The 12,257-nt window shown below is 40.2% G+C and overlaps 1 protein-coding gene across 1 annotated transcript; it reads right to left on the bottom strand.

The window, feature by feature from the left end:
• Positions 1-3,147: 3,147 nt before the first annotated feature.
• Positions 3,148-12,030, bottom strand: ZRANB2 (zinc finger, RAN-binding domain containing 2; the record flags this gene model as incomplete). Its single annotated transcript, XM_009875334.1, has 8 exons — positions 3,148-3,434; positions 4,007-4,171; positions 5,749-5,835; positions 7,953-8,125; positions 8,635-8,772; positions 9,898-9,974; positions 11,193-11,275; positions 11,922-12,030. Coding segments are annotated over 8 exons (896 nt in total), but the record flags the coding sequence as incomplete, so codon positions are not given.
• Between the last annotated feature and the right edge of the window lie 227 nt (positions 12,031-12,257).

Raw genomic sequence — 12,257 nt, 5'->3', positions numbered from 1 at the left:
TTCAGCCTCCGGCAGGCTCCCGAGGTGCCAAGATATAGGATGCTTTCTTTCCTTTTCTTCTTTTCCTGCTTTATTTAACTCTCGGGACAATGTTTCAGCACAGTGCGAGCCTGGCGCCTTTGCCCCCGGCTCTGATAAAGGCCGGCCGGAGAAGCGGCACCAGTTACCGTAACAAATCTTTGCAAACGTTTCCACAGAACGTCTCATCTTGCTCCATCTAGGGATTAGATTCATTTTTTTTTTGTCCCGTGAAAGCAGAGTTAAGAGTTTTAAATTTCTCATAAGTAAGAACCACGTTAGAAGTTACGTTACCCCTCGCTTTAGATAAATTATTGCGCTGTGGCTCCTTCGTTAATTCTCTACTTTCTAGAACACACACAGCACCCTGGCCTGAGAGAAAGGAATCCAGGCTATCACCTTGCAGGTGCACACGCGTCAGGAGGCCATTTGCAAAGTAAGTCGAGTGTTGGGAACAAAATTCACACTGAACGCCGCTGTACACGGCGTAAAGTAGAACCTGGAAAACCATGAGAGGAAAATAACCTTTCTCCTCGCCTCCCCTCTTCAATTCTGACACGATCCATCGATTCCAGCTGCTGCGAGTCCAGGGCACATCTTCTGTGCCCCCTTCCATCATCTGGAAAGTTTTTTTGCCATCATTTCGTACAGTTTTACAATGGGAATGTTCCCTGTTAGTTTATTTGTGTGTTATTTCTGGATGGGGTCTATAACCAGCCTATGAGAAAACACCAATTTATTAGTTTCATTTTCCACTCTAAGTAGGAAGCTCTCCACAGAGCTGTGTTGTTGTTTTTTTTTTTTTTAATTGCACATGTAAGTAACCTTTTTCCAATGAACCTACTACTCACTTGGTAATGGGGGGACAGGAAAAGTTGTGCAGGACTTTGCTCAAAGTGGTTGTTATTACTGAACTGTTGCAGGGGCATTACTCCCTCCCACTGATCCCCTGTCCAAATTCTGGAAAAAACCTGCACAAATATCTATAATTTTGTACTTACAAAAACCCAACAAAACCAAAACAATACCCTATTATTTCTGAATAAAGAACAAAAAAGAACACCTTTATGTTGAAGGAACTGTAGACAGAACATTCTCTAATCAATGCTACCTTTTGATTGTTTCAAGAACAAACTACGGAATTGATTGAAAACATTAACTGGAGCTTCTTCCCCAAAAGCAGGTGGAAGAAAAAAAAATAAGATTTTCAGCAGTGTCTATGTCAAACATAGAAAATTATACAAAATGTATATGAAATTGGTCTGCTTTTATTTAGAATCACTTTTTAGTTTTCAATTACCGCAGAACACTTACACAATCTCCATTACTATTCACAGATGCATTTAATTTTTCTTAGAAAACCACATTAGCCCTAAACTTGACCCAATCAACATTTCCTCCTTTGCCACAGCTTGCACCGATCTGACCAAGCTGGGCAGAATTATCACTTGACTATTTATCTGACTAATTATTATATCTGATCCCAACAGCTGAACCGAGAGCAAGGGAAATCTTTTCTAGCAAAACAGAAATTTGCTCCTGTGGCACTGGAGAGAATTCTGTCCCCCAGGCTCACGTTTCAAAGAGAAAGCACTCACTGCAGAGTTAACTCACAGGTTTTATTTACACTTGTCTACAGAATCGTTACAGTTTATCTAAGCCAAATGAAACCATAATTTTCCTTTGTCTGCAGCCTATTGTTTGCTAAATTTAAAACCTTCCATCTGTTAAGTACAGCAACGATTTTAATACAAAGCACAAGAAAATAACCCAAAGGCTAACAACATCGCATCTATCGGATCTGATTTTTACAATTTAGTAGTTGGACTTCGAAGTCGTCAGAGGCAGTTACAAGACTAACCTGCTCTTGTGCAATCTACACACATTTAGCACTGAAATTAGATATAAAAGAAAGCATTAAAGAAGAAACTGCAGAGCATTTTTTTCTGCAAAAAGATTATCAAAGTAGTGTTTCTACACCAAAAACATTTTGCTTATCTACCAGTCCAAAAGAAGCGTCTTTAACAAAAAAAAAGGAAAAAAAAAAAAAAGCAAAATGTAGTTTTGAAATTTTGCTCCGTTTGTTTTTGTGCAGTTCATTAAAGAAAAGCAGCGGTCAATTATGGAAGTTTTACTACTGAAATAAATGCAGATATATTGCTGTTTGCTTGCATAAAAAGATTTTTCCTTAACATACTTACCTTGTGACGGCACTGAAGATACTTAAACCTTTCTTAACCAAACGGAGCTCAAGAGAGACCAAGTTTTAATGGGATATTGCTAGTAAAATAGATTCAATAAAGCATTTTAAGCCATAAATTAGGTTTAAGGGAAGAAGAATGACTGGTGAACACATTTAAGATGTGAGAACTCTCTATGTAGTTTATTAATTCTTGTTTTTAAATATAAATAAAATGCAGATACCTTGAAAATTTTAGTCAGCCCCAAACGAATTTTACAGGCAGTGGAAGCTTCACTTGATTCCAAGAAGCTAGTTCCAGATTCCTCCATCCCAAGAGACGTTCCTACACGATCCTTTTATAAACTAGGATCGTGGAGTCCAGGGTCCAACGGGAAAGCTTTGCTGACCGCAACGAGTCACTGCTAAGTGAAACTTCGAGGAGAAAATAATCTCGAGGCACGGGCAGCTACAGGGCTTGAGGAATAGAGAGGACAGAGCTCAACGTCTCCAATGTCCTCGCTTCGCATGAACAAGCCTGACTCAGAGACTCTAACTCACTCTCTACAAAATCGCATGACAGACTGAATGTTTAGTAGCTATTTTGCACTGAGCAGAGCTAACGAGAGGGGTACTCATCTCTATTTTTACTTCGGCATAGAAAAAAATAAAAAAGAATTAGACCTAAGCCCTCACTACTGTCATCCAGCTAACACTAGCCCTATAGCTACGCTAATCACTTGTGGTCCCATATGAGCTGCAGCAAACAAGCTCAGGGGTCGGATGCAGAAAGCTCACGGTTCTTCCTGAATTCCTTGGATTTTTAATTGTCCCAAGAAGAGCAGAGCTGTGCTCGAACACATCCAACCTGCACCTGCTCAGACACACGCGAGAGAGCCAGGAATCGAGGAACTGAGTCTTTAAAAATAACACCATCCCCTCTGCACTCAAACAATAAAACTTCACGCCTCCTCTGGGGAGTTTATGGCTTAAAATGCTACCTCACGTTTTGCTTCATGAATGAACAAAGCTGCAGTTTTCCAGCAAGCAAGGACAGACATGCACCTCTACTAGCAGATTTAGCACTTCTGACCAAGTAAGACACCAACTTCTTAAAAATGTCTCATGCACTGACTGGATTTTTTTTTTTTTTTTAATCTGAGCTTTACTGCATTATTTCTTTTTAGAACTTGTACGGGAACCAGAATGGGAAGATCCAGATGATGATCTGCGGCGTCTGTAAGATACAAATGGAGAAAGCATGCAAAGAAATAAGTTGAAATTAATTTTAGCATTCACTGCGAGTAGTCTGTATCCTACAATAGCTGGAAGCTGGGGGGGGGGCTTCTAAGAATATAGAAATAACTTTAAACCACTTTAAGCTCAGGACAGTGAATTTAATACTACAAATTTAAGTTTAATTCTGAAAATAGGATACAATTTCTAAGCGCAATAGTTACTTATGAAAATAAATGAATAATGTACACACTAACACTTGCACACACTGAAAGAATGGCAAGCCAGATTTTTCTATGGAACGTGCTCCTAGCAGGAGTTGTCATTGGAGAGGGGGGAGAAAAAAAAAAAAAAAAAAACCAAAAAAAAAAAAAAAAAAAAAGCTCAATTACGGAGGTTTTAATAGGAAGTAAGAGTAGGGGAGGTGAGAAAACTACTTTTAGTATCAGAATAACTGATCAGATTCAATTCTTTCCCAGTGAACCTCAGTCCTTCAGAAAAGAAATAAAATAATAATAAAAAAATAAATCACACATTTAAATACACCCATTCTTATTCTACATAAACCCAAACCTTTCGGGTGACCGTGATCTCGATCGTCTTTTTTTGCGATCACCAGATGAAGAGGATCTAGAACGACTTCGCTTCTTGCTTCTCTCAGGGGAAGAGGATGAACGAGAGCTTGAGTAAGATCTTTTTCTTGGGGTGGAAGACCCCCTGTAGGACCTGGAGCTGGATCTTTATTGATTAAGAAATAAATCATATTTAATTCTGGTATAACAGAGGAATAACAAAGAAAGAACAAAAAGAGACAGTTCTCATGAACGCTCACTGCTCTAGTGACATCAGCGCTCTGTCAAATAACCGTGTGGGTGCTTTAATACTTACTCCTTAGTTATCTGCCAATAAAGACTTCTACTGCAGTAGTAATTTCCTTAGTCAATTTTGCTAGTGTTTCTTGATATACAGACCAGGGATGGTTTGGAAACCTCTTTCCCACACTCCCTAGAACGATGCTTTTGGACAGAGAAGCAACGCGAGGCCAGGCCAGGCCGTAGCACTCACAAAGCGAAACAGCTGGAAACCTGCAGCCGTAACGCTGACTTCATGTTTCCAGTGTGAGATATCCATTAATGAGATGAGATTTACCAATCCCACCTCATACTGGATGAGATTTACACTGCCTTTGTTCATCTTACTGGAACAGTAAATGCCCCCACAAAGTACCTTTACAAATCTGCAAGTAAGTTTGTGTAGAGAGTAAGACCTTCCACAACCAAAATGTTTTTAAAAAAAACCTTTTAGAATACACTCCTTTTGGTATTAAAACAACAAAAAAAAGAATCGGCTTCATTTACAAGCACTCAAAAATCACTTTGGTTACCTAAAAACCCCCCAAGTGTGGAAAAAGTAATAGAGCTAGGAAGTCCTAAACTGCAATCTCAAAATTATATTAAAACACCTAACGGGATTTCTTTTTTTCAGCAAGCTGGGTAAACCATTTTAAAAAATGCCATTTCTTTTTTAAATACAAAAGCACAACAATATCATTGATTGGTCAAATATTTTCAGGGTTCTCACCATCAATCCTAAAGCAGCCCTATTTCACCCAGGCTAACAGGCTGGGGACCCTCACGTGCGCCGCCGGGTGCAAGCGAACGCACACCGTTCACAATTCCCCACCTCAAGCTTCCTCATTTACAGTTTTAAGCTTCTCTGCACACGCAGAGGTGGGACAGCTCTTCATCCTGTCAGAAAAGGGAACTCCTGCCTGTGCCAGGACAGCTGGAGGAACTGCCACGTTTCTGGTAGGCGCAGGTCAGCTACCTCCAAATCCTGCCAGCTTCTCGTGCAACTTACTACCAACATTTGGCGTCGGTTCCCCCCACATTTATAAAGGCAACAGCAGCACTATTTAGACAGTTAGATAAGGTATCACTAAATACAAAATCAGAAGCACAGCGTATTTGCTAATGTTCCTCCATATCAAGCAGTCAAAGTGGAAATGGTAAAACCAGCAAAAATTACGGAAACAAGTAAACATGCATTGAAAGTCTTCTTCCTTCAAAGTGATGATCTGTGGCGTCCACTCGTCTAGCTTAGATCAGCCTTAAACTCTTCAACCAAAACCTCGCATTCTCAAGAAACACATCTGTAGTGGCAACAACCTCGTGCAGAGACCCAAGGAATTCTGACTTCCAAGATAAAAACGAGTTAATGCTTTTTGACTGGCATAATTTTACGATGAAATCAACAAGCGGTTGGTTCTTCTGCACTTTTTTCTCTCTGCAAGCAGAGAGTGCTACCTCATTCACCTTGATTTCGACCCACGAGATCTAGAGTGTTCTCTGGAACTGGAACGAGATCTTGATCTGGAACTGGAAGAACTTCTGGAATGGGACCTGAAACAACACGGAAGATTTTTTTTTCCAGTGTCTGACTTGTATTTAGCAGAGTACAACAGCAGAGACAATGATACATCGATACAGTTTGGCTTCCTACTCCTCCTGGTACCACCACGGCACGTTTTAAACCAGAAACTTGAACACAGTAGGGTAGTGCATTACAAAAAAATTATCAAGTCAGCTTTTTACTGCGTTTCCTAAAACAAAGCACAAAAATTAAACAGGAGCACAGTTGTGTGGCAAAATGAAATAACTACACATTTGTTAACTGTTTCCTAAAACCAATGTCTTCACACTTCATTTGTGCCTTAACTCGAAAACCACCAGTTTCTCTGCAAAGCAGAGCAGGCCAGAGTATGAGGACTAGCGAGCTCAAATGTTCCTCAATTAAGTTCTCACAAGCATTTTGCTTAAGCAGTTTCAATTTTTCGTTAAAAATTAAGGAGGAGTTAATTCTTGGCTGAGATGTGGACACAGCTAACGCGACTTGTGACTAGTCATAATTATTTTCAAGTTTTTCCCATTGCTGGATTTTCTTTAAAGCACAAACCACAAAAGATACGTAAAAACGGTAGCAGGCTTGCGGTAACCATTGTAAAAAGAACACATTGCAATCAAATTCTAATAACCTTTTTAGGAAAAATGCTCTATACATGCTGTCATTCTCCTAGCTTATATCGTTACCACATCTTTTTCATTGTACGGTGCAAAACAAAAGCAGTATGAACAGACTAACTAGAAAACACATTTAGACCTTTTTAAAAACTGCAGAGAAGTATCCATAAATAGCACCCGCTTTTTCCAATTAATAATGTGTCGCTAGAAGAAAGAAGTTCAACAGAAAGCTGAGGCAGATGCTTAGCAAATTTTGGGTTCGATGAGCTACTTTTTCACTCTTAATGTTTGCGAATTAAGGAGCAAAATTACAGCCAGATTAAGTTCTTCCCTTTGTCTGACCATCTCCCTGCTCAATCTAAGAGCTGCACTCAAACGCAGCCCATGCTGGTCCTACACGGGACAACAAGGCCACTGCCTTGGAGATCAGCCTCCACACTTGCCTTCATTTACAAAAACCGCCAACAGCCGGCCAGCTCAGCTGTTGTTATTTTCTTCTTGGAACCACGCGGCAAACGCCCATCTCAAGGTGGCGTTTGAAGGAGCGGAGAGGCCGACAAGAGGTGGCGAGAAGAACTTAATCTTTTGTAGAAGAGGCAGCATGAAGGAAAGCACGACAGCAATGGGGGGAAAGACAGAAGAGAGACAGCGGCTGACACCTGGTTAGTACGAGGATGGAAGTGTTTGGGCAGCAGCGAGGGCGGAGCAGAGCAGTTACAGAGCCGGGAGGACCACAAGAAACTTGAACTTTCTGTATACGCGCTTCACGTATAACCCTGCAAGCTAGCACCCACATGAGGTCTTCAGCCCATCAGATCACCGTTGTAATAGCTGTGAGGCAGCTAAAAAGCTACGATGGGATTTGCATCGCCTGATTGCAGAGCATTTCTCAAATCATTTCTGTATTACTGAATGTAAATAATGATGCAAGATCTTCAACCTACGCAGCAGACTTTTTTTTTGTGGCCCCACGATCAATATAAGCCTTTAGCATTACTCTGATAACATTGCCATAGCACTTGAAGCTTTGTGGCTCGCCATTGAACTGGAGTTCAAGTTTCTTGTCCTTATTTCCAGGATATTCTCCCTTCGCTGAATCTGGACTGCATCATCACTGCCCTCTCCTGCCACCACCTCCCACTTGAACAAAACCACCCTCGGCTCAGCATCGCTAAAAAACCCAAAAGTTCACCCACTGAATCACATATGGCCAATAAGCCTAAAAATAAAATTCAGAATAAACTACGTATTAAAATTTATTTGAAGGATTCAGTTGAAGCATTGACTTAAATCTACTACATCAAGCAAGAGGACATAAGAAGCCTCCCTGCTGAGGATCCACAGCAGCTCAGAACAGAACATTATCTACCTGTGTAAATTCTGTACATGAAATCATTAACATTATTAAACTAAAACTGTAAGGCAATCAAGAAAAAAAAGTAAATAAAGTTAGATACTGACATTTTGCCTGGTGTTACCCTTGACCTGTACCCGTTTACCTGGACCTAGACCTTGAGCTTGAATGAGAGGATGAGCGCGATGAAGATCGAGAATGGGAAGATCGAGACTTAGAACGACTGCGCCTATTGGATTTCTTTTTCTTATTAGTGTCCTCTTCTTCACTGGCATCAAGATTATATTTTGAAAGGTCAGCATCATCTTCATCCTCATCCTGAAGAACAAACGCAGATGTACAAAAAACCATGTAAGGAATACTTTGATAGTTTTCTTCAATTAGTGCTTCTTATTTGCTCTATGGTTATATTTTGTGCTTTTCTTCAACCTTTGAAAATACTGTTGTTAATGCATTTAACAAGATCCAAAAATTCTAAGACTAAAGAGTGACTGAAAAATTGTGTTCCAAAGCAAACTAGTGAAAAGCCTGCAAAAACCCCACCCAACGCCCCATTTTCTGTTATTTAATGAGGTTAACGAAAACACAGACATTCCCTTTTACCAGTTACTTATTATTTATGGTTTAAAAAGAAAAATATGTCTTTGAATGCAGATATTTAGAACATGCACACACGTTACAGAAGCAGTACGCACCATTATTCTGATTGCTACTCCTCTGCATTGCTCTAAAGGCAGCGAAAAGCGACCAAACCTTACCCAGTAATACTAAACAGCACCGTAGTAATAATTAGAAAATAACTGCTAGAAAAAACCCAAACACGTTACCTCATCCAATTTGTATTTGGAGAGATCTTCATCCTCATCCTCCTCATCTTCCCCTTCAGACTCCTTATCTTCTACTTCCTTCAGGATTGATGCAGGACCGACCGGCTTCCCTCTGTATTTTTTCTTTTTGCGTCCAAACTAAGAAATTTTATTCCGTTAGCACAGGATTTAATCAAAAGTAATTTCCAACTCTATTTTTGGATAAAGCTTCTATGAGAAAATAGATCAATTTCACAGAATCACAGAATGTTGGGGTTGGACGGGACCTCAAAAGATCACCTAGTCCAGTCCCCCTGCCAGAGCAGGATCACCTACAGCAGGTCACACAGGAACACGTCCAGGCGGGTTTTGAATGTCTCCAGAGAAGGAGACTTCACACCCTCCCTGGGCAGCCTGTGCCAGTGCTCTGTCACCCTCACAGTGAAAAAGTTTTTCCTAATAGTTTTTTGGAACCTCCTATGTTCCAGCTTGTACCCATTGCCCCTTGTCCTGTCATTGGACGCGACTGAGCAGAGCCTGGCTCCATCCTCCTGACACTCCCCCTTGACGTATTTATAAACATTAATGAGGTCACCCCTCAGCCTCCTCTTCTCCAAGCTAAAGAGCCCCAGCGCCTTCAGCCTTTCCTCACCAGGGAGATGTTCCATCCCTCCATCATCCCTGTGGCTGCGCTGGACTCTCTCCAGCAGTTCCCTGTCTCTCTGGAGCTGAAGGGCCCAGAACTGCACTCAAGATTCCAGATGTGGCCTCACCAGGGCAGAGCAGAGGGGCAGGAGGACCTCTCTCGACCTAATAATCTTTCAAATAAGATACTGCTTGAAGGGAAGTAGAAATATTACAAAACATTGATTAGCAGCAAGAAACTTTCTAAACAGATGCTTGTCTTAGAGACAATTAGTACCCACAGACAAAATTAATGGTAAAAAAGATTATTTTGTACTTAGGTCTCTGGGATATCTTTATTAAACAGCATTGAGTATCTGGCTGAAAACATGCATGGCCCTGAAGACACTTCCCTAAGAAGTTTTATGAACTCAGCTTGTACCAGTTTAATTTGAACTTGTTCTTAGTTTTTAACCCCCAAGCCCATAAACCAGACGCATTCTGAGTTCAGAGCTTTCACACAGGAGCATCTGACAAGGAGATGCCTCACATGGTGCCTCTGACTTGTGCTTTGCCCTGTAAGGAAACAAGAGTGGATGCACCCAAAACACAAATCACACCAGACGCCTCTACAGAGTAACACAGGTACCAAAACCTCACCTCATCGTACTCCCCGTCCGATTCTTCGCGTTCTATATACTCAACATTCTCTCGTTCATTAAATCCTCCTCCATATCCTTTAAAAAAAAAAAAGAAAAAAAAAGGTAAAACAAGACAATCTCTTGAGCTGCAAATTCAGCTACGTTAAGCATGAAGTTTAAAATGCGCTTTCAGAGGCTCTGGAAACCTTTGGTGGATTTATAAATGCCCGCTGTAAGAACATAATATGATCTCAGGGGGACCATGAATTCCTCCCACACACGTTTATTAAATATTGTACCTCAGAAACCTAATTGAGAAAACAGATTAAGACACATAAACAGCAAAGAAACAATAGCATTTAAAAGAACAGAAAAAAAAAAAAGCTGGGACATGAAATCATATATGGCTTCAGGGAGCAACAGGAAGCAAAGCAGCCTGTAGTTCCATCGAATCGTACAACTCCAAGGTCTGCCTTAAGAATCTTTCTGTTCCTTTTTATAAGGTGAGTGGAAAACCTCCACAGCTTGTTCTAATTTCAGTGACTCTGGTATTCACTGCAAGCGCGTGCGCCACGCTAGCTGTCCTGCACGTGACACCAGAACTTGAAAAATTAACTAAATGCTAAAAATATGTAATGATATTAATACTATGTGAAATACAACTCTGTAATACACTTAAAACATAAGAACTTTAAAAAATATTTTTTTCCTTTTTATCAACAAGCTCTGTGCTCTCCTCCTCTTTTTTATTTTTATGTGTTAGTGCTACACTCGGTGCATTAACCTCTCTGCCCGATCCCACGCGCGGTGGGAACGGCAGAAGCAGCCACAATTGCGCTGCACGGAAATCTGCTGCTCTAGTTACCACTGGCTTTGTTGTTGATGCAGGAGGAACTTTAAATATGTCACAGCATGACCAAACCTCAAACCTCATTAAGAGATAACAAGCCTAATCCAGCCAGCCCTCAAACACAGCTTGTGACTGCCGAGTCCTCGGGAGACAGACGCTCTACATACACTAGACCTTCTGAGTTTAATGAAATATTGTGTTATTGGTTCTACATATCTTAGGGTAAAAATCAAATTCGCAGGCAGTTTAAGCTGAATATTCACTGACTCTCCAAATGAAACCACCACATGCTTTACACGCTACTAAAAGTAATCAAGTAAAAGAGCCCAGAGATTTATTTACATAGAGATCATTCAACTTTGTTAGCTCTGCTGTAAAAACAATCACTTTAATTAAATTACACTGCGATTTATAAAAAGCTTTCTCACACTAATTTGAATGCCTTAAAACCACACACAACTTACCTGTCCTCTCCTCCAATTTTGCGTACTTTGGAGTATTACACATGTTACACTCTGACCTTCTGGCCCAGTTCACGTTGCCACATCTTAGGAGGCAAAAAGGAACAAAACAGAAACGAGAAATGTTTTATGTCAAATCAAAAAGCTTAAGTGTTGAGGCAACACTTCAAAAAAAAAGAATCGTAAGAAGTGTTGTGCTGAAAACTCAGCCAATACAAAGTAACTCCTAAGGCCAACAGTCTCTGAGACACAAAGAACTGCAGGACAGTCTCTGGGTGTTCTCACTGGTAGTCCTTCTCCAGTTTAGATCTTAATGTTCTCAGCTGATGGCTTGGAGAAACATCTAAGAACCTAACTATGTGCTAAACGCTACTCCTTAAATATCTAGGGAATGTTAAAAACAAAGCAACACAGTGCAATGAAGGTTTTACTTCCATCTAGGAATTTCTTCCAAACTTGAGAAGCATCTCTGCTTATCAAAGAAAAACATGAACTTTTACCTGCCCAGTCTTGATTTTTTTTTTAGTCTTTCTCCAGTCACGTTAATTAAGTAACTGCTGCCCAGCAAACAAAAATGAACACTACCCTCACAGCAAAACACTGAGTGGAACAGCTGCAAGTTTTAATCATTCTCATCAGTATAAGTAAATTTATACTGACAAACTTAAGTATCACACTGTAGATGTGTTGTGCGGCTCTAAGAAGACCCTGCATTTTGTTCAAAGGGCATACGTTTTACACTGCCAGTCGTTAGCACTGAAGAGGCCACGACTCTTTTCAGCAAGTGTCTTTCCTATTTCAGTCCCTCCAGCTTTCATCATTTTGGCTTCCGTCGTTTTTTCTGGAAAACAAAAAAAAACAGAACAACGAAAACCAAAGAGATCTCTAGCATCCTGTTTTATGGGTGATTAAAAAAATACATATGTATTATTTAGAAGAGCAGAAATATATATATGTACTATATATATACATATATATGTACTATATATACACATACACACGTATGTATGTACTATATATATGTATGTATGTATTATTTAGAAGGGCATTAATATTATTCAGAAGGGC

This window comes from Apaloderma vittatum, unplaced genomic scaffold (genome assembly GCF_000703405.1).
Source record: "Apaloderma vittatum isolate BGI_N311 unplaced genomic scaffold, ASM70340v1 scaffold35128, whole genome shotgun sequence".
NCBI lineage: Eukaryota > Metazoa > Chordata > Aves > Trogoniformes > Trogonidae > Apaloderma > Apaloderma vittatum.
The sequence above is the reverse complement of the archived record's forward strand: the minus strand, read 5'-3'. Positions and strand labels throughout refer to the sequence as shown.